The sequence below is a fragment of the Aphelocoma coerulescens genome, chromosome 6 (genome assembly GCF_041296385.1).
Source record: "Aphelocoma coerulescens isolate FSJ_1873_10779 chromosome 6, UR_Acoe_1.0, whole genome shotgun sequence".
Classification (NCBI taxonomy): Eukaryota; Metazoa; Chordata; class Aves; order Passeriformes; family Corvidae; genus Aphelocoma; species Aphelocoma coerulescens.
Genome location: NC_091020.1, coordinates 32,943,438 through 32,970,000, shown reverse-complemented (window position 1 = coordinate 32,970,000; position 26,563 = coordinate 32,943,438). Strand labels below are relative to the sequence as shown.

The window sequence follows — 26,563 nt, the reverse complement described above, 5'->3', positions numbered from 1 at the left end:
ATTAGAAAACAAATAAAAAGTCTTTATCTTTCTCTTCCTCTCCTTTCCCTCCTTGTTCCTCTCCCCTGCTTCTAGGGAGAGGTCACTTTGCAGTTTCAGATCATGCTCCAAATGGCTTCATTTCTTGTGCCCCTGGTTGAAAAGCCAGGGAATGCTCTTTGGCTTTTCCAGACTGGTAAAAGAGGTTAAAGATAGATGCACTGCATAGGTCCCTTCCTGCAGCAAGAGTTTGGTCCAAGTGAAAATAAAGGCTGGAGCATGTGGAGCATTTGTGGGGTTAATCATAAAATTCCTGTCAAGAAAACATCTGTGAATGTGTCTTTCACCCAAGAGTGGCAGTCAGACATCCTCAGACAGATCCAGGGGAAGAAAGGCAGCAAGGAGGGGCAAGAGCTGGCTGCAGAAGATCAGAATTACCCAGACAATAGGGTGGAAGTGCTACTGGGACATGTGGTCCCATTTTCAGAGGCAGACCCAGCTCACTCCACCAGCAGCCTCATGCCTTGAATCGTGGTCACAGCCACAGCTTCTGCCTTGAATCCCATCTGGGTAGAAGAGCAGGTGACAAAGCAGAAAGGCAAAAATTGAAGAAAGGGCATTTTCCAGGGCATTGCACAGCAAGAAAATGTTGCTGACATACAAAACTTTAATTATTACGCTAACTGTCAAAAAGAAACAAACTCACCAAAGGCCTGCTACTGTGCCCTTCCCACTGCTCAGTCCTACTCACCTGTTCTTTTCCAGGGTCACCAAGGCAGTGTCAGCACCAGGAAATCTTCTGAAAGTCCTCAGGCGCAGTCACAGTTTTGGAGGAGCCTTCCTAAAACGTCCCAGGAGTCTGACAGGGAAGCAAAGATGCGCTGCAAGAGAGAGCCTGAAAAGCATCCCTTTTATTTTTACCCATTATAATTCCCACAGCCTCGACTCCAGCTTGGCCGAACAGAATCCCATCACCAAACAATGCATCCTTCTTCTTAAAAAATGCTTTAAAACTCCAGGGATGGTGAAATTGCTCACCCTCCTCCAGCTGGCAGCAGATCTGGAGACTTGCTGGCCATGGAGAGGCTGCAGCTCCTGGGTTTGGTGGCGGGGCCCCCAGGCTGCCTTGTGCTCCCAGGAAGAAGCAGGAGCCTTGCTGGTGGCCTGGAGAGCACACAGAGCCACTGCACCAGGATCCCCTGGGTCAGGTTATGGCCAGCTCAGTCCTGGGCTGGATGGGGATGGCTGATGGAAGGATTTCTGCCTCCTCTCCAATCTGCCATTCAGATCTACTCGACAACTGGCTGCAAGCCATTATTCCCCCAACTGTTGCTGGTTTTTAAGCCCTACAGCTGCTCTGCGCAATCCTAACCACCTCTCTGATTGTTCATTAGGGACCTGCAATACTCTTGGTTTATTCCATTTACACCTGGATTTAACTAACAGTGGTTTTGTGCCCCCTCACCTCTTCATTACGAGGCTGACTCGCTTCCTGAGGACCAAACCATGCAGAGTCTCGCGGCCCCTGCGAGGCTCTGGGCACCTTCTCTTCCCATCCATTTCACTTAGGCACCTGCTCTCCATGGAAATTGATGGCCAGCTCAGGCTGGATGAGTCCTGAGCTCAGATTCTGCACTCAAAATCTTCATTTGCAGCAAACAATGCTGCACGTGGCTGTGCAGGGTGCAAGGCAATGCCTGCGTGGCCATCGAGGACTGAAGGGCTAATCAAGGATCAATAATCACAATGATGGAGGCAACGACTTTGGAATATTCAATCAGGGACAACAATTAAGGTTCTTTTAGATGCTGCAAATGCAAAGTCTTGAATCCAAGTCAAGTGTTTCCCCTTAAAGATTACACAAGTTTCCCCAAATGATCCCTCCTCCTGCTCTAGCTCAGCCGCCTGCAGAGCTAGCACAGGAAAAAGGATCACATGAAAATTGCAATGAACTTTTCTCCTCTGCCAATTCCTCATCACTTTTAAGTAATTTCCAGCTAAGGATAAAATTTATAATTTAACTGACCTCATAGCCAGGCATAAAGTTCTTCCCAAGAAAATTTTGGATGAGTAGACTTCCATTTTACACGCATAAAGATTTGCCAGAATTCCTCAGCTGAAGCGCTAGTGGGCTTTTTGGCTTTATTTCTCTGAATGATATTCAGAGTTTGGAAGTGAAGAAGCATATTTGCTTCCTGGTAGCCTGAATTCCACCGAGATACAAATCTCTGTCTCTTTGAGAATGATAAAAGAAGTCAGGCAGGGTATTGTATACCATCCTGCATTAAGAAAAACTCGGAGGTTTAAGGCCATCTGTATTTAGATCCAAGGACAGATGAGACATTTAAATTTTAGTAGCACTCAGTTATATACCTGACATAGAGAAATGGCTGCAATCCTTTTTATCAGGCTGGAGAATAGGCATTAAATGACAAAATATTAGTCAGGCCATAGATCCCCAAAATGTATAAGTTCTGCAGCAGCTTCATTAAATCCGTTTTTTATCAGAGAGGAGAGAAGGGTCTGCTATAACATTACCAGCGTTTGAGGCATTGGGCTTTTAGAGAATCACCGCCAGATACTTCATCCATCTGTCTATTTTCATATTTATTGTTTTACCAATCACTTTATTCATCCATCTGTTCATCTGTGTAAACCCATTTTTTTAAATTTTAATTTTTATTTATGGACTGACCTTAATAAACTCTCCTCAAGTACTGCGTGTTTATCACTGTCATGGATGAAAACATTATTAATGACAGGGGGGCCGCGCGGGGAGGACGAGAGCCCTTTAAATTCCTTTTCAGCTGACTGGGCTGCAGCCTCTCAGCTGGGCAGGGCTGGCTGGATCGATAAGGTCGGAGTTGAGGCTCTGGTCCCATCTCCTCCATCATCCCCATCACTGCCAGCTGACGATGCCTGAAGGTGGAGCGGGGGCACCTCCCCGCGTTTGGGAATCGCAGCCAAGGCTTTCCCGCCCCGTAGGAGAAGCTGGGGGCAGCTGGGATGGTTATTTTGGAAGGTGTGCAAGGGAACACGCGGATGGCAATGCAAGGGAGCAGCCCAGGGGGTTTGGAGGCCGAGGGGTTCAGCTCTTCCAGGGAAATTCTGGGTGAGCATAAATTAGGGATGCACCAGTCGTTAAATGCTCTCCACACCCCGTGATGAAAGGGGAGGTGGGCTGGTTTGCAGCACAGTCACCAGGGCTGTACTTTCAATCCAACCACTCAAACTGCTTTAATTTCCTCAAAGCCAGGGCTGATCATCACAACCGAGGCACCTGCAGCAGCCAGGGCTCCAACACCATACCTGGTTTGGGCAGCAAGCCATGGGCTTCTCTTCGCAGGTGCACAGCTCACAGCACCGCTCAGAAAATGCTGTTTGTTACCACTAAGCATGCCCATCCCTAATTTCCCCCAGCAATATGGGAGATAATTACAGGGAAGGTGGTGAGAGCGCCTCGAGTGCCTCGAAATTACGCACCTATGGATTAAGAGCGTTTCAAATTTATGACAGGCAATAGTCACGAGGTGGCTATAAATGCTTTACGGGTTCACTTAGTTGACATAAAGCCTAACCTTGCCACAAAAATACATTTTTATTCTGCTGGCTTAAAGCAGGTTTGACAAATACTCTCCAGGATAACTCAACCCTCGCGTTTTATCTTTGCTTGGCCCAGGTGCCGCCTGCGACAGAGTTTTGTCATGAAAGATGGAGCTCTGAGGCTGGGGACATTCCCCTCATGGCTTCATCTCACCTCCCAGCTCATTAGAAACCTTGGGTTCCTGCCTGGCATTTTATTTTGACATCGGAGGTGTAAATCAAGTCATAAACATATTTAAACTAATGTTGTTGAAAATCCGTAATTCTGACAGAGAAATGAGCAGCAAAAAGTGCATATAATATTTGGTGACATGTAATTTTAACTTCATCCCATCCCTTTGCTTTTGAGACATTGTTACCTGCAGGATAAGGCAATAAAATAAGGATGTACAAGAATGTGTCAAATGTAGGGCTTCCCTAAATTACACTCTCAGGCACAGATTAATACATTTAATACATTCCAGTCATGAGTGAAGTACTTATAGCAGAACAACTGCTCCTTCAGTGATATCATTCACTGGAATGAACTACAGCTAACAGTGACAAGCTGGAAAAATGCCCCCACTTTTCAAACTGTACAAATGGCATTTGGACACAGTAACTCAAAACTGGACACTTCATTTCAAGTTTAAAGCTAGTGGTCCAGTCAAAAGCTATTACTCCATCTTCTTTATTTGTAGTCCATGCTTTTGTGCTCTTTAAGAATCAAATAAATACTGGTGTAATGGTTAGCAACTGCCAGTTCAACGAAAAATACTGCTAAATTCGCCAATAAGTCTTTTTTCTACACACACAAATTTATGACATAAGAACTGAACCCATTCCTGTTACAATGTCTGGATAGTTTTTTAATGTAGAGGGAGACTCACTTTAGTGATAAGAGTTTAAACCTCAACTCCTTTTTCCTTCTCCCTGGATCATACATCTGGATAGAGAGGAGCGTGAGACAAACGGCCCCTCTGTGCCAGCCGAGGTGCACTGAGCTGGCTCGTGCTCAGCCCCAGCACAGCTGAGGAAAGAGCTCCCTGTGGCTCTGCACTGACTCTTTCCCTTTTGCATCTCCACTGGGATTATTTAAAAGCAAAGAGATTATTCACACTGGGATTATTTAAATACGGACGCAAGTTCTGCCCCCTCCTCTGTGTTAAGGACTGGATGGAGAAGGGGACTGAGGTGGGTAAAAGCTCACTAAAGCCTTCTCCTTTTCAGTTCTTTATCATCCTCTTTGGTCCACTATCTACTCTTCCCACCCTGCCCCACCACTGGCTAATAGTAATAATAATTAGATCCCATTTTGTGATCACAAGTGTCCTGTTACTGTGTAAAGGGAGGGAGCAGCGCTTCCCTCTGACAGAGGAGGACTCCCTACAGAAACCAGAGCTTGCTCAGGGAGCGGGGCTGGCTCCTTCCCATTCATTGCAGCACCATGTGCAGGCTTCAGGGCTGGAGTTTTTAGTTTCTGGTTGATCTACCTATGCAAAATAAGCAATGCTCCCCAGCCATCAGGTACATCACACCCCCAGAGAAATCTCTGCTGTGTCCCCACACAACCGCTGCACCAGGGGCCATGGGAGGGATTTGTGAATTAGTGTTTATTCCAGACAAAGGCCATGCTAAAAAAATGCCTTATAAGGTGCCACATCACACCTAGGAGAACACTTATGGACTTGTGGGTTACACCAGGAACTGTGCTAAACTTCTGCATTTGGCTGCTGTGAGACCTAAGTGGGGACAGTGTGATGAAGGGATAAATATTCCAAGTGCCACTGGAATATTGCCAAGCTCCCCAGCCAGCTTTTTTTACAGTGTGTTGCTACATTAAAACAAGAGATGAACAATGGATTTGTCTCCAAAAGGAGAAAGACTCACAGCCTGACACTTTCTCAGAAAAGTACACAAACGTGTTTCCCCAAACTCATGAGATTACCTTCTACTTGTTCGAGGGGAGACAAGGAGCTAAACCACAAGTACTTCTGGATTTTCTGGATATATTGGTTTTGTTCTCCAGTTCCCCCAGGTAGGGATTATAAGCCTGCTCCTTTTTGTCACAGATATTTGTAGCCAGAGGCCTTAAGAACATGGAGCTTTTCTCCTGTTTTTTTTCCACCAGTGCAGGCTCTGTGGTGTCCCATCATCAGAAGACCCACAGTATCTGGAACACTCAAGAAAAACTGTCTGGAAATAGAATTTTAATTTCTACAGAAAGGACTTATATTTTCTTTCATTCAGTTTATTAAAGAGGGTGAAGAAGGATTTTATGTTCCAAGTAATTTCATTTGGTGCCATAATTACATCTTGATTAATTCTATCCACACTGAAAGTTACGAGGGGTTTTAGTTTTGGGATTTTTTTCTTATCTGCAGGGTAGATTTTAAAGATTTTTTATGACTACAAGCAATGTGAACTGGGAAGAACTGTGATAACCTGCAAACAAAGCATGCATTTTGGGACTGAGAGGGATAAATGACAGGTGTGACAGGGGCAGGATTGTCCCTGCAATCTCTGCAGTGACATTTTGTGGACACAAAGACCCTGGCAGCTCTTGTGCAGAGAAGAGCAGGCTGCTACTACACATACCTCTGCCACCTCACTTCTGCCACTGCTGGCACCAAAACCACCATGCCTGCTATTCTTTCCTCCTAGGAGAGAAGGTCACCAATTTTCCTTTAAAACTTACCTAGACCCTGGTTTCTATTAGTCCACATCCAATCCTAACCCAGCTTGTAAACACTTTGGAGCAGAATTCTTTTTTTTTTTTTTTTTTTGGTTTTTACCCACCTGACTGTGGTTTATATGCATCCTGTACCACAGCTAGGGATCCTGGATCAATACAAGTAGGAATGAAAAATAACACTCTGTTCTAAACTGCTGTGACTAATTCCTTGTATTAGAAATACCAAAAAACAATTCAATCCATACTGCAGGATTTTATCAGAGGCCAAGTACTAACTCAAAATTTTACCTGCTTTTCAATGGAATAACAGCAAAATGTATCTCCAATTCTGATTCTGACTCATTAAAACCTGTTGACAAAATGATTTGTTTTGAGAATTAAATGAAAGCCTTTTCAGAAGACCTCTCCTCAAATGGAAATGTGGAAATCAGCCCTCAAATGTGTCATCCCTGGAAAACCCAACAGGACATTGGGAGACCTGGTTCTCCTGCTGCAGTGCCTGTGCAGAACACGGAGCACAGAGTAAACTGACAAAATAATTGGATTATACATGCACAATTCAGACTTTCAGTTACTGGGTGCTTTCTTGCTCCTGGTTTCCACAGAAAAGTCAGGTTTTTGTTCCTTAAGTCCTTGTACTGCTTATTTACATATGAAAAGGTAAGTTTATAAAAGAGCTTTCCTATTTTACTACACCTAATAGTTAATAATTTAAATCTGTAGCCATTATCATCATATAGATTGACACAAATGGCATATGGATCATTCTGGGGATGAGGGTTAGTTTCTTTTAAGAGAGAATTGTTTTAGTTTTTGCAGGAAATTAATCAGGGGAATGGGCTTTGTGGAGCATGGAGCAAATCTAATCTGTTCTTTGTTCAAATTTGCCTTGCTCCAATTCCTAGCAATTGTAGACAACATGCTCTTTTGTTCAGGAGCCACTTGTTACATGCATAATTAGAGACTGCAGTAGCTGTGTTTAAAGAAAAACTGTTTTCCAATGTAATGTGTGATCTTGATAATAGTATTTTCATCAAAGGTAGCAATTACATTCATTAAGCTGGGACTGGCAAGGCAGCAAGGAAATTAAGTGGAAGGTGAATAAAAAGCTCCCCATTTCTTTTTAAAATCTCTGCCTCTTTATACGTTGAAATGCACCACGTTGAGCTGCAAACTGGAAAATACATACTGAATATAAGGGGGAAAAAAAGAAAGAAAGAAAGGAAAAAATAAAGTCCTCCTTAACCTTTCTGAATAATGATGCAGAAGATATCCTAGGGACACCTACTATAGATGCACTTTTCAAATTAAAGGGCTTTATTCTACATTAATTTCTTATGCAAGTTTTAAACGAGCTCAACATATGATTCAGGTCTTTAAAGGCTCCAGGGCTCTCTAGGATTAATTCACTGTTCTTTTCACACATGAATTAATTGTTTTGTGTTCTCAAAAACAGCAAACAGCACATAAATCAACCAGTTTGGAAAAGGCACAAGGCTGGTGCCTTTTGCAAATCACTGAAGTTTACTCTTTACACTCCATTATTATAATATGCAACTTCTAAAGGAAAAGCTGCAAAAGTAAGACATATGTTCTTAATTCTAACTGGATTTCTTGAATGCATAACTCATTTCAGCAATCTGATTCCTTGAAAGACCAAAGTTGTGGAGCACTGAAAAGCTGTTCTTCCAGCACTCTAATTATATTTTTCCCAATTAATAATTCAATTACACATCACTAATAGATTTGCAAACATTCCCACAAAAAAAGAGCTGTTGTGAGGGGTTTTTTTTTACCCTCTTTTTGCCTTAAGCCTCAAACGAGTGAGATTTGCAGATGGAAAAATGTGAAAATCTAAAGATGTGAGCGTGGAGCCCCATGAGGGCCATGCCCAGCCCGTGGGCTCCCCCAGGCACTCCCGCTGAGCACAGACACAGCAAGCTCATTTTTTACCTCCAAAATACAATCCTGATTTTATTCCAGGCCCTGCATCCCAGGCTAAGTGGGGGAAGTATCTGTGCCATCACAGCTTTGCCCTGTGTGGACAGCAAGGGCAGGGCACCACTGCTGACAAGTTGCTGCTTCAGATCAGGGCTGAGGCACAATTTGGCAGGAAAATCCCCCAGTTCAGGGTCTCAGCCAGCACCAACCAAAGCAAGTGACACCTGCAGCAAGAGGGACAAGTTTCATCTACCAGCACTCACAGCAGGACAGGTATTGAGGAGGGTGGTGGCAGGAACTGTGCTCCCTCCTCTGCACGGATGTCCCAGTCCACTCTCAGCTCAAGGTAAGAGAGAAAATTGTAGCCAGAACCCAGCTGCCCATGACTCCAAAAATAACTGTTTCTCCCTCTGCCCTTCCCAGAAATAGAATCTGAAACCACAGCATCTTGGCCAAATTGGAATTTGCATAGTTCTGCGAAGCATTTCCTTCAGTTAGGAATGATTTAATTATTCTTCACTTCCTCTTCTAGAAATCATTCCTGGATAATGAGGTTAGCATAGAGCAGATATGTTTCAGTCAAGAAATAGATGTAATTTAGTGCCAGAAGGCTTTTACAGTTAAAAAAAAAAAAAAAAAAAAAAAAAAAAAAGATTTTTGGACACTTCTAAATAGAAGCAGCAGGATAGAGAAGGTTTGCTATTAAATTAGAACAGTCTGAGACACCAGACCATCGGGTGCTTTAACCCGGTGCTGTGTCAGCCCCTGAAGAATCAGAGCACAACCACCACCCCCCTGCAGCCCAGATTCTTACACAAGGGTAACAAGGCACATTTTAAATAATTATTAAATAATGGCAAGCTGCATTACTGCCAGAGAATTGTTTATCTCTGCAAATTGGATCACTGAAGTCAAAGTACAGTAGAGCTAAAATACTTCCAGCATGAAATGGAAGATCTATTGCTGCACCTTCCTGTGGTCCTTGGAAACTGTGAATCCTGCATGGCAGTCAAATGTATTTTATGACAAATATCCTGCTGAATCCAGCTTTTATTATTCAAGCAACAGTCAAAATAACCTGCCCTATCAATCAAATGTAGGCACTGCTGTAATTAAACCCAGAAAATTATTTTCCTTCTAAAGCCAGGTTGGATAAACATTGAGAAGACCTGAATAATAAGGAATTTAAGAAGGGAGCATAACAATGTATGTTTGGTAAAAAATGTACAGTGGAACACAAGGAATTTTTCTCTGAACATGAGGAAAACAAGACTATAAACAGAAACAGAACCTTTGTACCATTTAAGCATCTGTTAGTGCATCACAGGGAGTCACAAAATATTTTCAAAGTTCAAAAAGTACTTAAGCTGAAAAAAAGGCTTTGCCCAGTTCTGATGGGAACAGCTGGGGCCAACATCCTCCACCTCAGGAACAGGATGGCTGATGGTCTCTTCCTAAAACAGCACCAGCTTCGGCCCTAAAACACATTTGCTCTGTAGCAACTCTATCTTCAGCAGCTCCATTGACCAAACAAGTTCTGGGGAGCTTTTCACTGTTTAACTATGCTTCCAGACTTTTAAATTATTCCTGGATTATTTTTTGTCAGTTTAGCAAATTTCTTCTACAGAAAACCAAAAAGTATCCAGAGAAGCTAATGTCCAACATGTAATTATCATGTCTTTGGGTACCATCTAAACAAAGGCAGAAAACCTCAGCAACACAGTATCAAATTAAACCTGCTCTGGTCATACTGAAAAATTTGCATTTAATTTGCATATTTAGGATGCAAATTAGTGACTAGAAAAATCTTACAGCATGTCCTTGAAAACAATTCAGGCCAAAAACATCCAAGACACTTGTGGCAAACTTAATGTGATGAAAAGGATGATCAGAAAATGGTTCTGTTCCCTGAGGGGTGGGGCATTGCTTGAGACTTGGCTGAATGATCCTGACTGAAGGCAGCAAACAGCCCCTCTTTAGCCTCACTAAAAAAAAAATCCCTAAAAACTTGACTTTTTTTTTAGTTTGTTTAAGTCCTCCAGTGTTAGCAGCTCTACAGTTACTGAGAGAGAGAATAGTTTCAGAAAGATGTAAATCCAAATGATCTTGAAAGACAAAATATATAAAAATGCTATTACTGTCTAGTGAGACTGCACATATTTTTGATTTATATTTCTAAATATTTCACCAGAAAAAACGTTTACAGTGTACACTGCATGTTCCTTTGAACATTAAACAAGCTATTAGGGAACACCCTGGTTATTTCTAGTTACCCTGAATACATTTTGGTGCTGAGGAAAAGTGTTTCTTCAGCTTTTGTGTATCCAATACCAGCTAAGGGAAGTCAGACAGCTGCTTTCAAAGCAGACTGGGCTTCCAATCGAGCTTAGCTTGGTAGAACAACTTGAAATGTGTCTCTCACCAAGAGATTTTCAAGTGGAAATGCAATAACATGTTAATTAGGAAAGTCTTTACACAGCAAAAGGCTCCCAAAGAACAATTACTCTGTAGTTCATGTAAGCCTTTTCTAACACAATCTTTACACGGGGAAAAGAAAATATGAAAGAAAGAACAACAGCATAGAAAACATGATATAAAATGTTGTATTTGAGAATTTCCCAAGTAGTGATTTCTGTGGAAATCTGCCTTGATTACCAACCAGAACAGAACCAGAGAAACCCAAGAGATGACACAGTCGTTTTCTCCTGGTACAAAACCTGGAAGATCTTGTAACAATTTTAAATTACAGTTATTAGAAAATCATGACCTGATACACAAGATTAGCATTGTATCAAGTCAAAAATAAAATACAGACATTTTTTAATACATTCTCAATACAAGGCTTTTCTTCTAACCAGGGAAGCTCACACGCAACATTTGATACTGCAGCTGCTGTTCCAGGACAACACACTGGATGGACTGAGGGTGTAAAAAGGGAAAAGTCACTAATAAAATACATATTGAATATATAAAGCATCTTAAAAGCACAGAAAGCCTCTCAGCACTGCCCACACCAGCTCTGTAGCCTGTGCCCACAGTGCCAAATGCAGAATTGCCATTTATGACCACCCAAAAATGCCTGTCCCAAACCACAACAAGAGCTGGGGAGCACAGGCAGCTCTCAACAGCTCCTGGACAAGAGCACAGCACTTTTCATTCCCATCCCAACACCTGAGTTCAGAGCAGCAATGGAATCAGGCTTGAGGGGAGGAAATTATCCCAGGCTGGATGGGGTTTGGAGCAGCCTGGGATAGTGGAAGGTGCCCCTGCCCACGGCAGGGGGTGGGACTGGATGGGTTTTAAGGTCCCTTCCAACCCAAACATTCTTTGACTTTCCTAGTTAACTCTCCCCAGAATCCCAGAGTAGCCAAGGCTCTCCACACAGGTACCGGTCCTTTTAAAACAACAAGGAAAGATACTCAGGGGTTGTAATTGATTTGTGCACATATTCCTCCATAGAATTTTGTATACAAATACAATAAACACATTTTTTTTTCAAAACTGTGTACAAAATACAGCATACATAACAACAACATGAAATATTTACAGCTGTAACATTAGTTAAAGGCTTGACCTCACTTTACTGAAAAAAAAGCCCATCAGCTACTGTTGAATGACTAGCTAGCTGATGAGGATGTTCAGGTTGTTTCCTGGACTCAGGCATCCAAGATCAGACTGTGAGGAATCACATTAATCTCATTTTTTCCTGGTTATTTTTTCAAACGGATACCTGACGCAGTTCTACACAAAGAGAGAGTCCTTTTGCATAATCCTGGATATCCAGCCCTTCACAGTCCTTCAAAGAGCTCGGCACTTTCCTCCACAAAGGGTTTGTATCTGGCACTGTACTGAATCAGTTAAGTATTGCCAGTCCTCAGTCTCACACAAAACTGCAGATGCCAGGCTAAGAGTGTCTCAAACCAGGAGATCACAGCAAAAACTATGAACCAAACCATGTTTTCTGTGGACACTCATGTGAGCAAAGCAGGTTAAACTTCAGCAGCCAAGGGCTGCCTCACCTTGGCACAATTCAGCACATTAATCAACATTAACTCAAGCATTTTGGAGTGTGGTTATGATCATTTTAGATTCACAGACAGACTGTGTTGAGCAGAGTAACTGTAGTTAAATGTCGTGGTGTTTGTAGTGCTAATTCTAATTGAAATTTCCCCAGCTGTTTCAATTCAGCTGAAAGCAAGCCTGCAAACAAATCTGAAATGTATTAATAATGATAATGATAATGATTAATAACAATATTGCTAGAAGAAAACTCCAGAAATCATCTAGTCTACCTTCCTACTCATTTATCTTTGAAAACCTCAAAGCTCTTGACCAAATTGATATGGGAGGGGCTTCTTTATTGGCATAAGGACAATGACCACAATAATTCTTTGCCCATTAACAGGCAAAATGTGTATATAGGGGGATTAATTCACTAAAGTAGTTGCTTCCCTTTGAAGTCAGAAAACTTTTTAATAGTGCTTTTCATCCTTGCTTGTTTCTTTGTCTAAGGCACTGCTTGTTTTACAAATCCCACTTGTTAAGTGTCACTTGCCCTGGTTTTGCCAGGAAATCATCTAGGAATCTCAGCCTACGACATTTTAAGCTCCACTCAGAGTGAATCATCAGTGAAAAGCAGGCTTTAAAAATGAGATTCTTCTAAGTCAGCCAAAACCAGAAAACCAATCCTTCCCTCCCCAAAACACTTGAAACAGATTGCCAATTACAGCAATTAGGATGATTTTTCATATATTAAGCTTCCTGTCTCTTGATTATTAGTTAATTAGCTCTCCAGCACTGAAGAGGTTTCTGCTGTAAATAAAATGTCTAATTTTAGAGTAAACAGAGACGAATAAAAAAAGCAAATACTTCCCAACCCCCTGCCCTTTTTGTCTCTCAAGAAGAGAAAAACTGTGCTAGAGAATCACTAACTTCCAGGAGCAAGGAATTCTAGGCTGCAAATTAACAGTTCCTCCCTTTAAAGTTTGTAAAATGCATTGAATGTGGAAAGGCCACTGTGAGGTAGTATCACAGCACTCCCATTACCCAGCTTGTATCTGTCCTTTTGCAGAACTACTAGAGCTTTTTTAACCCCATTTCAGAAAGATTTCAACTCAACCTTTTATGAAAGGAGAACTATAAATAGGCTCTTAGATTAAAACCCTTACGAGCTGAGAAGGCTGGAAAGGGAGGTGGATATTATCCACCTTTCAGGAGTACAAATTGGGCCTGGAAGGACTTAATTACAAAGATATCCTTAAGAACACACTGCTATAAAGGGCTGCTATAAAAATGACTCCAACTACAGCAGCTCCACAGACATCACTCTGCCTGGGAGAGAGGAAACCACCACTTCCCTCTCTTTGCACCCCATGCTAATGCAGGCAGCACCTCCCAACAGCAGCTCCACTCCACACACCAGCTCTGCTGCACATGGAGAGTCCTTCCTCCCAGGTGGATCAACAGAGCCCTTCCCACCAGGCATGCCAGGGATTTGGATTCCTTTGTTTTCACTTTGAAATCTCCAAGAGGAGATTCTCCAAGAACTGCTGGCATGACCTAAGGGAGCTAAATCCAGTGCTTGGAAGTGTCTCAGGCAGAAAGAAGTTTGGATTTGAATGTGGAATTCACCATTACATGTGAATTACTCACTCTCCTGAAATGGGGAATTCATGGTTTTCCCTATGATTTCACTGAGATGATGTATTCTTATTTATGATGCCATCAATGCCTTCTGTAATTACAAATAAATGGGTAATTCACAATCAGTGTTCAGGGAAATAATTTTCATGTAACAGTCAAGAAAGTTCTTATGGTTTCAGTACTCCTGTGCTAAGAATTTTGCAATTGTGCTCAACTGGATATTTGAAGTTCCTTCATATATTGTACCTGAAATCAGAAGAAAATAAATTAGTGTACTATAAACCCACAGTGAATTTATGAAGAGAGACCAAAATATCATCCTAAAAGTCCAGTTAGAACCTTTACAATTATGAAATGAAGCTTTACTATGCAAGTATTAGTGCAGAATTATAATTATCTATATAATATTATAAATGTTCATATTTTATTATCTGTAACAATTAAAGCACTTTTCAGGCTGGCACCACATAATGCAAAGACATTTTCCTGAAAAGCAATTCTTAAATAGCCAACAACAATGAAGAAGTTCCAAATGCTATTACAATAAAAGCCAAAGGGTAATATTGTTTAAAATGTCAAACTGTTGGGTCCAAGGATTATCCTGATAAACAAGGAAGCCTTGAAAATAAAATTCCACATAGACTCAGATCTTAAAGCCAAAGAAGGCATTTTCATTTTTTTTTACTGAAATTTTCTCAGTAGAATGGGACACAATGTTTGTGTCTGTATTTTATTGGTAACCAATTAAATATTGTAACTAGCCTTGCACATACATACATTTATACCTAAAGTTTTATATCTGAGCCTTTGAATTTGTGTTGATACAGTCCCAGGGAAAAAATACCCTGGAAAAAAAGCCAGTCCTTCATCCTCAAACTTTAACAGCACTAATGCTACAAGGGATACTTGTTAAGAAAGTGTCACTCACCTATCTTGCAGTCACGGTAGTACTTTTCTATTGGGTAATTTTTGGTGAATCCAACACCTCCCATCCATTCAATACATTTACTGGTTGTCAGTGTTGCAACCTATGAAGAGAGTTTTCAGAGTTACAGGAGTCAACTTCGTGACAGGGGTGGTAAAACTTATACTTTGTAGCTAATTAATAACAAAACAGGGAATAAAGCAGTGACTAGAACAGGGGAGAAGAAGGATGGGTATGTTGGTATTCATCTTCAGTAAGCCACTTTAGAATAAAAATTACATTTTTCGAAATCAGAGGACACCAGGAGTTAACTAATTGTTACAGCAATAGCTTCTATGCTGCACCCTGCACAAGACCAGCAGTGGTATGCAAGGCAGCAATTGCAAAGGGACAGAAGTCATCCAGTTTTGAATCATTTTAAGAGTCACAGATGTGACCAGCAGAGCTGAAATGGTCACAAATGAACTCTTTACAGTGTCATTTCTCATGCCACAAAAAGAGATTTCTGATAAAATCAAATCTTATCTAGATTCAAGTATTAATTCACTTTCCTCTTTTAGTGTTGTTGTTTGGTTTTAAAAATTTTATTTAGGGGCATGAGCAGCTTATTCCTTGGTGACTTACTTTAGATTCTGTGCATGGACTGAGAAACACAGAACGGTTTGGGTTGGAGTGGATCTTAAAACTCATCTCATTCCAACCCCCCTGCCACGGGCATGGACACCTTCCACTACACCAGGCTGCTCCAAGTCCCATCTGACTTGGCCCTGAACACCTCCAGGGATGTGGCAGCCAAGATAAAAGTACATCCAGAGATTCCACAGCAAAGATGACTTATGAATTACACCCTGGACAGCAGCTTTACCAGCAGTGGAATGAAGCCCTGGAGTGAGGGAGATGCAGGTACCTCAGCAGTGAAGTACTTGGCCATGCTGGCCTCCTTGATGGCCGGCCTGCCCGTCTCCGCCAGCCGCGCCGCGTTGTAGGTCAGCAGCCTGGCCGCCTCCAGCTGCGTGGCCACCTGGGCAATCTGGTGCTGCATCCCCTGCAACAGCACCACAGCACTCACACAGAGCCACAGCCCCGCTGGAATTCCCAGCAACAACCATTCTGTCCCCATGGAAATGTACCCGCACTCTGAAGTGAAAATATGGAATCCAGGTGGGAGGTAATTCCATGTTACTTCTGTGTTTATTGACAGAGGTTGGGCCACTGAAGTGCTTTCCAGAACTGCACTCCTATTCTCCCCTTCCCTTCTCTTGGATTCAGGAGCACTGGTATTTTGCCTGACTGGCTGCACAGAGGGTTACCTGTTTAAACCCAGGAACATAAAGGAAAATTTTACCCAACCTTAACATCCTCCTCGGGATTACAAAGACACGAGGAAGTCAGAGCTGCGTTCTCATTCTGCAGCTTTTCATTGAGACAATAACAGGTCTGGCTCCCTAATGAGCTTAACCAAGGAAGACTTGTAAACAAGTATTCCTCGAATAAAGTGGAGAACTATTGAGGTGGCAACTCCTTCCCATGTCCCGGAGGCATGAGACAAGATTTAGGAGCAGCTTAAAGGTACAGAGGACACGACTGAAGAATGGATTCAAGGGGAAGGAAAGAGGTGATGGAGCTCACATCTGAATGGTATTACGGAAGAATGGGTTTATTTAAGAACACCCAAATATTATGATGATTGAAAATGAACATTTAGTAGTCTAAAACACAATGAAATCTTTCATCTTATTAGAACACTAACACTGTTCCCTCAGATTTGCAGAAATATATAGGCAGGTCAAAATACCAAAATGATTCAGCAATTATAAATTCCATTTCCCATTCAAAAGACGTAGTTCCAATCATTTCCTAGGTATCTATGAGTGCTTCCTAAAATTTGCATAAATTATGAGTAGTGCTAATGTTCCTTCTCTTCAGCTGAGATGTAGGTTTCTTTGAACAAGAAAATTACTATAGTAATTACAATTATGTATCTTCCTTATTAAACTATACATCATTTTTGCAACAAAGAGTCTCTTTCGTCGTAAGAAACAGATATTATAATGAAACCTAAATGTCTTTGTATACCACAGGAAACCTAATAATTCAGTTTTCCTCATCTTTTTATCATTTCTGTTGTCTCCAGAAAAAGCCCTTCCTCTACACCTCAGGAAAGGGTATAAAAACTGGAGCACATTCAGTACAGTGGGATATTAAAATCAGAAGAGAAGGGAGTTCCATGTGTATTATTTTCAAAGAATGTCAGTAAGTTATCAGGCAAAAGGAGTATGTCAATAATATTTTAAAGTATTACATTATTTGTGTGGCAGTTGCAAAGGCACACAGCACTGAATTGATGAATTTTACATGGCAGATGAATGTTCATCCAGAATTTTTTTTGAAAAATTCTTCTCAAACATTGAGGAGGAGAGACATGACAAGAGGTGGAGCACAAATTATGCAAATCATAATACTCATTTTACTGATTAGTGTGGTCACTGCTCCTTTCTTAGAGGAAACATCCTTGGTGTCCATTAACAAGTACCTGGAAATCAAACACACTTTTCCCAAACTGGACTCTCTCCTTGGTGTAGGGAACTGTACGGTCAAAACAGCCCTGGGCCAGTCCCAACATCTGTAAGGAAAAATAAGGATATGGTCAGTAAAAATTGCTTAATTGAATGCACCTAATGGAGATGATAAGAGTTGATTTTCTGGTCAGGCAGGTTGATATTCAGGAGAAAAGTTGTTTTCTTCCTACCTAGATATTGCTAAAATTTCTATATAGAATCCTAGCAGCCAGAATTTTACAGTTATCAGACAAACTGAGGTGAGTTTTAATAAAGAAAAGTTTCAGGAACAAACCTATTACATGCCCATTTCTTACCACATGAAAACACTACTAGAAATTTTTGAACAGTACTTATGGGTCAACTGTAATTGCAAAACTATTAAGTGTTTCTGGGAAAACTCATAATTGCATGAGAAAATGACTGTAAACTGAAGATCTATAGATCTACATTACCCTACTCAAGGAAAAATAATCTGAATGATTAATCAAAACTATTTTCATAATCAAAATAATTTCTCATTTTCTAGAGGACACCAAACTGCCAGAATTAGCAATTTATTTCAGAAGTTAGAAACTTAGTGGAGTGGAAGGAGAGATAACATTTCTTCCACTATCTTCCAACTCTGCAGAACAATTGTAGAAGAATTTAGACCAATTTTGTCTTTCCACAAAGACAAGAGTAGGCAGCTGTCACATCAAGCAGCTTAGAAAAACTACCTTTAATGATGTACAACAGGAAAAAAAATGATACCTGGGAAAACAATAAAAGAAAATATTGCAGTCTGCTGCTAATCAGCCCCATTATCAGATTTGTTATTTCTTTATATAAACTCATATAAAAGAGCCAAGTACATCAGCTTCAGCACCTCCAACAATATATGCAGCTGCCTTGCACTAAAACCATCTGAAACTGTTTTCAAAGCCACAATTACATTTTATAAGATCTTCATTATCTTTTAAAACTATTACTGCTGCAAAACTAAACTCAATACCACAGGGCTTTAGAGCTGCTGTTCTTGTCAAGTCCATTTCTCTTAATTTGAAGGTGTCAAGAAAGCAGTAACTAAGATATAACAACTACCTGACCTTAACTTTTAATTAAGGTGTAACTTGGAGTAATTAAGAGTAAAATCCAGACCATGTATTTTACTGCCAGAGCCTCTATATTATTTATATCTCTGGGAACAATGGGGCCCACAGCCCTTTTTAAATGCCATATCAGACAAAGTTTAATCACAGGTAATCTTTAGAAATGATAGAAAAGACAGCCAATTATCAGCATAGTGTACTGCCATGTGGAATGTCTCAATTTCATGCCAATGATTACTTCAAAATAATTAAAAAAAAAAAACTTATCACAAGCCATTTTATTCTAGGGCTGAACCTGATTCCCATTGAGATCAGCAGCTACCTGAGATTCAAATTGACTTTACAGCAAAATACATTTTGAAATAACTCCAAGGTCAGTAAATATTTTCCCCTAAGATGCCATACAGTGCAATTTTCAAACACAACAATGAACTGGAACAGTTCTGATAGAGAAAATTACATTTATTTTAAAAATAAGTTGACTTTTAAAAATAAGTTGTTGGGAGAACATCAGTCAGTACTAGGTTACATTTGCCAGCCCCACACAATCCCAGTTGATATAATGCATTTCAGTGTGCTATGTTTTCCAAAGTTAGTTTTTTTAATAAAATAAATTTTCACAGTGGAAGACAGGAATGTTGACATAACTCAGTAGCAATAAGTTAACAACCAAAGACAAGCTAATTGCCATTTAATGTTTTCCGAGTCTATTGCTTTTGTCACCACGGGAGAATTTTCCCACTGGCAGTTGTTCCTGTCCTCACTGTGACTTTGCTACAGGAACAGTGACATCTAGTGGCAATTGAGCTTTTAATTAAGTATTTTCCAAACAGCTTTAAATATCCCATACATTTCAGTCCAAACTCAAGTTACATCCTGGCTGTGCTCAGTAATAAACCCGATGACCCACCTGTGCAGCAATCCCTATCCTGCCAGTATTGAGCATTCCAATGGCATACTTATATCCTTGTCCAACTTGTCCCAGGATATTGGTCTCAGGAACCTAAAATATAAAACCACCCAATTACTTCTGTTCTATCCTGCTTTGCAACTACTAACAGGGTTCACATACCAATCAGTGTACATATTTCATTAATTGTTCCTCATAAGTGAAGGCATAAAACATAAACCAGATATTGGATTCCTAGGACATCTGATTAGAACATGCCCAGATTCATGTGATTATAAAACTGATGAAAAAAATGCATCAAAATTTAAGAAATTCAACCCCTGTCTAGACTTCTGTGGGAGGAAAATGTTAATATATGCCAAACAATCAGTGTGTCTAAGGGAAAAAAACAGGGAATTTAGTTAATATTCATTCCTTATGAGTGGTCAGGCTCCAGTTGTACCCAAATTTATGCTTCAACAGCTGAACTTACAATACCTTCACGTTATCAAACGTTACTGGGCAGGTGGAAGATGCTCTGATTCCCAGCTTGTCCTCCTTTTTTCCCACATGAAGCCCCTCTGTGTTACGATCCACTATGAAGCAGGTAATTCCCCTGTATCCCTGGGGGGAGTTAAAAATAATCAAAAACCATTTTTCATACTAATATCACTCAAAATCTGCTACCTACATCCACACTGGGGACAGACCTGACACTTGCATATTCAGCTATGTAATTTTTTATTGGATTTACTCTGCCATAGGATACTTTTTAGTTTTCCATTTTGCCTCTTAACAAGAGCAACTTGTCAGCTAAGTCAGAAAGGTTGGAAAAACTAAAGACTCTGAGTCCTGTTACTCAGAACACCACCAGTGCTGTGCTCTTCACCTAAACAACCATGATCCTGACATTTTTATTTTCTCTGCCTGGATGAATTTATTAAACTGCTCGCCAAGTTCTCAATTTTTGTTGGGAAATATTTTTAAAGCTTTGCAGTCAGCTAGGAAAAGGTGCAGAGAGTATTAACCTCTAACATCAGATTATTAATATAAAATCCACAGTTTCAGACATCAGCAGCAGTCACTGAAACACAACAATGCTGTAGCAACTTACTAAGGATGGGTCTGTATTTGCCATGACAAAGAAAACTCCTGCATCTTCTGCTAAGCTAATCCACATCTTTGAGCCATTGATAATGTAGTAGTCTCCTTTCTTTTCAGCTCGAGTCTTCAAGGAAAAAGCATCACTGCCAGACCCAGCCTCCGAAAGACAGAAACTCCCTAGCTGTCAAGGGAAGGGAAAAAGCCAATTTATTTTTCACAAATATAAACAAATCCCACAAGGAAAATACTTATAAGCCAGCACAAGTCTCTTAAATTCACACATTTTAACCTATTGCATTAAAGTAACTGAGCTTCAGCTATGGAGATTAAGAATAGAAACACTGTGTAATTACACATCTCTCAAAGTCAACTGTTTTATGGTTCTTTTCCACAGTAAATTAAATTTTAATGAAACTAATAAGGGCCTTTCCACTTTTACCTCTCAGCTACTGATGACAGGATATATCTATATCACCACAGATCTCAGCTCTAACCAGTGTTTCAAAGTTCACACATATTTTCCAGAGCTGCAGACACACATTAATCACTGAAAAAAAAAATCCCACTAACATTACTAAACCATAATATAATTTTAATAGTTAAGTAAAGTAAGACTTTGACTCACTGTATCTTTAGACACCCTGGGCAGGTAGGTTCTCTTTTGTTCTTCTGTTCCATAGGTGGTAAACAACTTATTTGTTAGAGTGTTTTGGAGTTCACACACAAGAGCCACAGCTGGATCAACTTTGGCCAATTCTTCTACTGCCAATATGATAGAAAAAAATGAAGCTCCAGTTCCTCCATATTCTTCCCCAAGCTCAATACTCATCAGCTGAAATGGAAAAGGTGCAAATACATCAATCTGTTGGTTCTGATAGCAGGAAAGGCTAAAATTGAATCCAAGAATGAACATGAGGACATTGGCAATGTAAGGCCTCATGGCTGCCCAGCAAGGCATAGAAGACTCCTGATACTCTTTTCCATCAACACTTGGAGTCATGGCCTTTCCAGCATCCAATTATGCTTAACCAACTAAAAAAAAAGTGAGGGAGGGAAGACAAGGAACTAAAAGATAAGATGAAGTATGTGGTATGGGGGAGATGGAAAAAAATGACAGTAAAAGATGGAGAGTGATAATGCTGTAAAGAAAGTTGTCTTGTGGTTGACAACTCCAAAATTTTTAATGATGCATTAGTTCATTTGAATTTATCCCTCAAACTTTTCATCTAAAAATCTGAACAGGGCACAGTTAGAGATTCATAAAATGACATTACTTTCCAAATAAAAGATTAGGTAAAAGTGTGCAGACCCCTTGTTCAAACAGTCCCTGTATGATGGAGTCTTCCATTTTTGCATTCTCATCCATTTTTTGTACAAAAGGTGCAACTCGTTCCTGGGCAAATTTGGTCACTGTAACAAAGAGAAGAAAGAAAACCTGTAAGTATTCCAACAGTCTCCTTTGGGATCAATATAACAGGAATGTGGTGCTTCTCACAGGTTATGCATGTGTTCTGACTCTCCCAGACAAGTAGCCCAAGCAAAACAAGGTGTAAAGCACAACTCCCCCAACAATCTCAACATTTGACTAGAAATAAATAATGAAAACAAAATTTTAAGCCACAATATCCCTTCTAGTTAAAACATTTCTGAATTTTAAATACAGATATAATAGCTACCCATGTCTTTCAGCATGGCTTCCTCCTCGGTGAACATCTGAAGTGGAGCACAGGCAAGGCCATCACTGGCTAGATTTGGCTTGAGTTCTGATTTGGAGGATCTAAAAACATGGGGAGAAACCCTCCAAGGAGCCAAGTATGCTGGTGTGTGTCTTCTCAGCTGTTGGCAACAAATACAGAAGATGCAAACAATTAGATTTGTATGCAGACAGCAATATATAACTTTATCCAGTGCTTTTATTCAGTAAATGATTAGGAAATATAACTTATACCCAACGTTTGAAAGCTTTTGAGAAGATATAACCTCCCCTATGCCCTAAACGAAAATATCCTTTAATTTTTCTCTTAATATCAAGCAGCTTTCTTTCTGGGAGTTTACTAATACAATGTTATTCTACAAAGTATGTAAAAACATTAATTTTAGTCAAGTTTGGTGTTTGCAGCAAGTAAACCCTGCTGTTAGTATTTCTTTTCATAGATGATGCAAGTCTACTGCAATATTCAGAGTGGGGAGTGTATATTTCAATAGAATTAATACTTTCATTAACAAATATGATAAGAGTAAATATAAAATACACAGAGAATGGCTTTTACAGGCCTGTCGACTTTAATTGCTGACTTTAGCTTTCTCCCTGGTTTTCTTGGGACCAGCAATTTTTGTTTCTAAAGCAATTGGACAGCCCCTCATGTGGATTATTGGTATTTTGCTGTGAAAGGGCCTAACTTTTAACTGCACTGTGGATTTCTGTATTCAAACTGAATTCTTATCCACCACTTAATGATTTTCAGAACAAGCACACATTTTGTAGACAAAGCCCTGGCATTTGAATGCTTCTGTAGACTTAATTTCTATACAGTTAAAATCCTACAGTTAGTATATTGATAGTGTTATGTAACTAATAATTAATGTGTTTTATTTGGTTGATTTATTTTGAAAGAACAGGAAGGAACTAAAACTAAGTGATTTATGCCTATGCTCCCAATTTCTTCACAATAAACAACAATAATTTCAACAAGCATTGGTTATCCAACCAAAAGAGCAGAGGCATTAGTGAGCATTTGACTGTGGGGGAAAAACCTTAGGAATATATGACAAAAGTCACAAAAATGAACAGAACAGTGGCTTTTGGGAGGGAGCTACACACAGTGATTGTCAGGACACAGATAATGGGACAGCTTTGTCCCTTGGAGACCTAAAAAATTTGTGTTCAAAGACTTAATTACCTCACAGCAGGCTTTAGAAAGGTAAGTTTGGTATAAAAGCCAATATGCTTTCCAAACACAGAATAATTTTTAGGATTTTAAAGGAAGTTGTCACGATATGATCTGGCTCCAAAAGTAATGGGCTAGTAGTAGCTAAAAGGTATTCCTGAAAAGCAGCACAGCTTGACTGTGTCTGAAAGGAGGCAGGACAGAACAATGGCTCTGCTCTCACAACTCCCCAAAGCCAGCCCACTCTGGGGCTGATGCCCACAGATCTGATCTTTGCTACAGATTTCTGTCACTTTTGCTATGTCAGCCTAAAGCGTGGAGACACAAATGTCTTACCACAACAACTGCTGACAGAAACCCCCAGGAGAGACACAGCTGTGCCATGAAGTATATGAAAACATGTCTGCCAACACACATTTTTGGCAGCACTGATTCTTAACCCCAGAGTGAGCAACAGACTGGCTGTGCCCTAAGCAGGCGCCTGTTTAGCTCCCAGAACACAGGGCAATTCCACAATGCACATTGTGATAGCAGCATTCCTCTAAAAACAGCAGAAACTCTGGGGCCAGGAAGTAAAAATTCCTTTGATCCTTCTAATAATTCCCCCTCTTTCATGTTGGCTTTCAACACTTGTCATCTCCCTGGCTGAAGAACTGATGTAAAACACATCGATGAACTCTTGGAGGCAAGAAGCAAAAGTCTACTGTGATAAGGAAACTCTGATTTTAGCACAAACAAAATCACGTGCATAAAAAAAACCAACCCCAACAACAACAAACAGCAAGAAATGGTAATAGAGAAAATAAATATTGCTGTGAACATTCAGTGTTCAGTCACATTCAACACCGCTGGTGACATAAAACAACTACTGGTGAGCAGGGCTGAATTATGAATATAATGTTTGGATGATGACCAATAGCTGCAACACCTTCAAATGATGATGAAGTTACTGGAGTCACTGTGGGTCTTAACAAAAACAAAGAAAACATTGTTTAGTAGAGATTGAATCCAAGGCAACCCCGTTCTGGAAGCAGTCAGCCAGGATTATTTGCAGAACATGCAGCTATGCTGGGGTCACCTGACACCCAGGTGTGCCAACACCCACCTGGGCAAGTCTGTCCTTGGCAAGGTCTGAGAGGGAAAAACCTCAGTGTACACAGGCACATTTCTATTTAACACCGTGCTGCTTCTCGAGCAGTGACAGGGCTACAAACCACACACACTTCCTGCTCCTTCCACTACTTCATTTCCAAGTACAAAGAAAGGAGCAGTTTTCCTCCATGATGGCATAAATAAGGTGAATCACTGGGAATATAAAATATAAAATCATAGAGTGGTTTGGGTTGGAAGGGACATAAAAGCTCATCCAGTGCTACCCCCTGGAAGTGACACCTTCCACTATTCCAGGTTGCTCCAAGCCCTGTCCAACCTGGCCTTGGACACTTCCAGGGATGGGGTGGCCAGAGATTGATTCTCTGGACAACCTGTGCCAGGGCCTCACCACATTCACAGCAATCTGGGATCACCTCTCCTGAACCACCCCAGGCTTTCCCTCCTTCCCATCGCTTTTCCTGCAGCCAACACACATTGGAATGGCCGGGAATGGTGTCCTACCACAGCAGGAGAAACAAAGGTTCAGACATTTATCAACCATGGTTTGGGAAGCTCTTGTTTGAGACATAAGTGGTGCTGCAGGAGCAAAGGAATATTCCTAACAAGGTCACCTTGAAAAGTTTTAGAGCCAATGGGATGCATGCAAGGGATGGGATTTATGCTGGCAACACCCACACAAAGAGCAGCAACTCACAGGTAATACCACAGCAATAACAGACCGGCGTGGAAATCATATTTTAGTTCAACATTTAGATTTAAAAGCTAAATAAATAATCAAGCCACTACATTATTGTGTACCTTTTTATTCTTAGAAGCCATGTAGTATCACTAACTTCAGACAGTTATTTAAAGCACATGTACATTACTTAAATCCTTGGATGCTGCTTCCCTGCCTTTTTTCTCCTCCTTTTTCTGCAGGTAGTGATTTATGCTGCTACAGGATACAGACTGCTTGCCCTACTAAACACATGCATTTGAGAACTGGTTGCTGATAACATTGATTTTTCTGTTTATCTCAATTTTTACCTCCACATCAGCTCTAAAAGATCAGTTCTCTTGGCTTCCTTCTGTTTATTTTACGATCTAAAACAAGATTTTAATGCTGGGCCTGCCATCAGTGTTAAGACATAAACAGAAAAAGACCACAGCAATGTTTTACTCAGCTCACTTTGCTTGCCTTGACTCCCTCTCTTGTATCCATCCTAGCCGGTTTCCACATAGCTCCTATCTCCCAGCAGAGAAGCTTCCAAATGGGAAGCTTTCCTTCATTTCTGGGGTTGGTTTTCTTTATTCAATTTAATTCAAGTGCCACGACACACCCAGGAGCTGCACGAGAAGGTCCCAGGCCAGCACATCTCGCCCTGCACAGCCAAGGCATGCACAGCAAAACCACGGGGTCTCTGCTTGTTTTGATCACACCTCGAGTGCCACGAGTGTGTTTAGGAAACCACAGAATATTCCGAGTTGAAAGGGACCCACAGGGATCATCCAGTTCATGTCCTGGCCCTGCACAGACACCCCAACAATCCCATCCTGTACATCCCTGAGAGTATTGTCCAAGCACTCCTGGAGCTCTGGCAGCCTCGGGGCCGGGACCATTCCCTGGGGAGCCTGGGCAGTGCCCAGCACCCTCTGGGGGAAGAGCCTTTTCCTGACACGTAAGTAAAAGAGACCTCGAAGCACCTCTGCTGCCAGGACGGCGCTGCCTCATCACAACCACTTCACAAGACTTACAAGAGCTTTTATTTGCAAGAACTTACCCAACACCGCCCCTCCACACACAAATCCACAGGGCAGAAGGAGAAAAGGGCTTCCCACCCCCGCCCCCCTCACGCCTCGCAGAGCTGCCCCTGCAGCCCCCGCACCGCGACAGCTCCCAGCCCCGGAGCCAGAGACCGCCCGTCACCGGCAGGCTCGGGAGCTGCAGCAGCTCAGCAGGACACGGAGTAGCTTTCCCTTGTCCCCATTCCTCTCGCCCTTGGCCCGCCCTGAGACGTCACCTTCGCACAGCCCCTCAGCCAAGCTCCCGCTGCCGCCGCCATTTTCCTGCCCGCCCCGTGACGTCAAGACACCTCCCGCGTGACGTCAGAACCACCGCCCCCGCAACGTCAGAGACAACGCCCCCCTCCGCTCCCGCCGGCGCGCGCGGGTCTCG

General features: G+C 41.2%; 1 protein-coding gene across 1 annotated transcript; it reads right to left on the bottom strand.

Moving 5' to 3' along the window:
* Positions 1-10,779: 10,779 nt before the first annotated feature.
* ACADSB (acyl-CoA dehydrogenase short/branched chain) lies at positions 10,780-26,487 on the bottom strand. The gene is made up of 11 exons (XM_069020213.1): positions 26,409-26,487; positions 22,084-22,243; positions 21,717-21,817; positions 21,033-21,239; positions 20,418-20,588; positions 19,802-19,927; positions 19,325-19,417; positions 17,299-17,388; positions 15,673-15,810; positions 14,769-14,868; positions 10,780-14,086 (listed from the first exon to the last, which is right to left on the bottom strand). Exons 1-11 carry the CDS (start codon positions 26,448-26,450, stop codon positions 14,016-14,018), a joined length of 1,299 nt encoding a protein of 432 aa, XP_068876314.1. The 5' UTR covers positions 26,451-26,487; the 3' UTR covers positions 10,780-14,015.
* Positions 26,488-26,563: the final 76 nt, after the last annotated feature.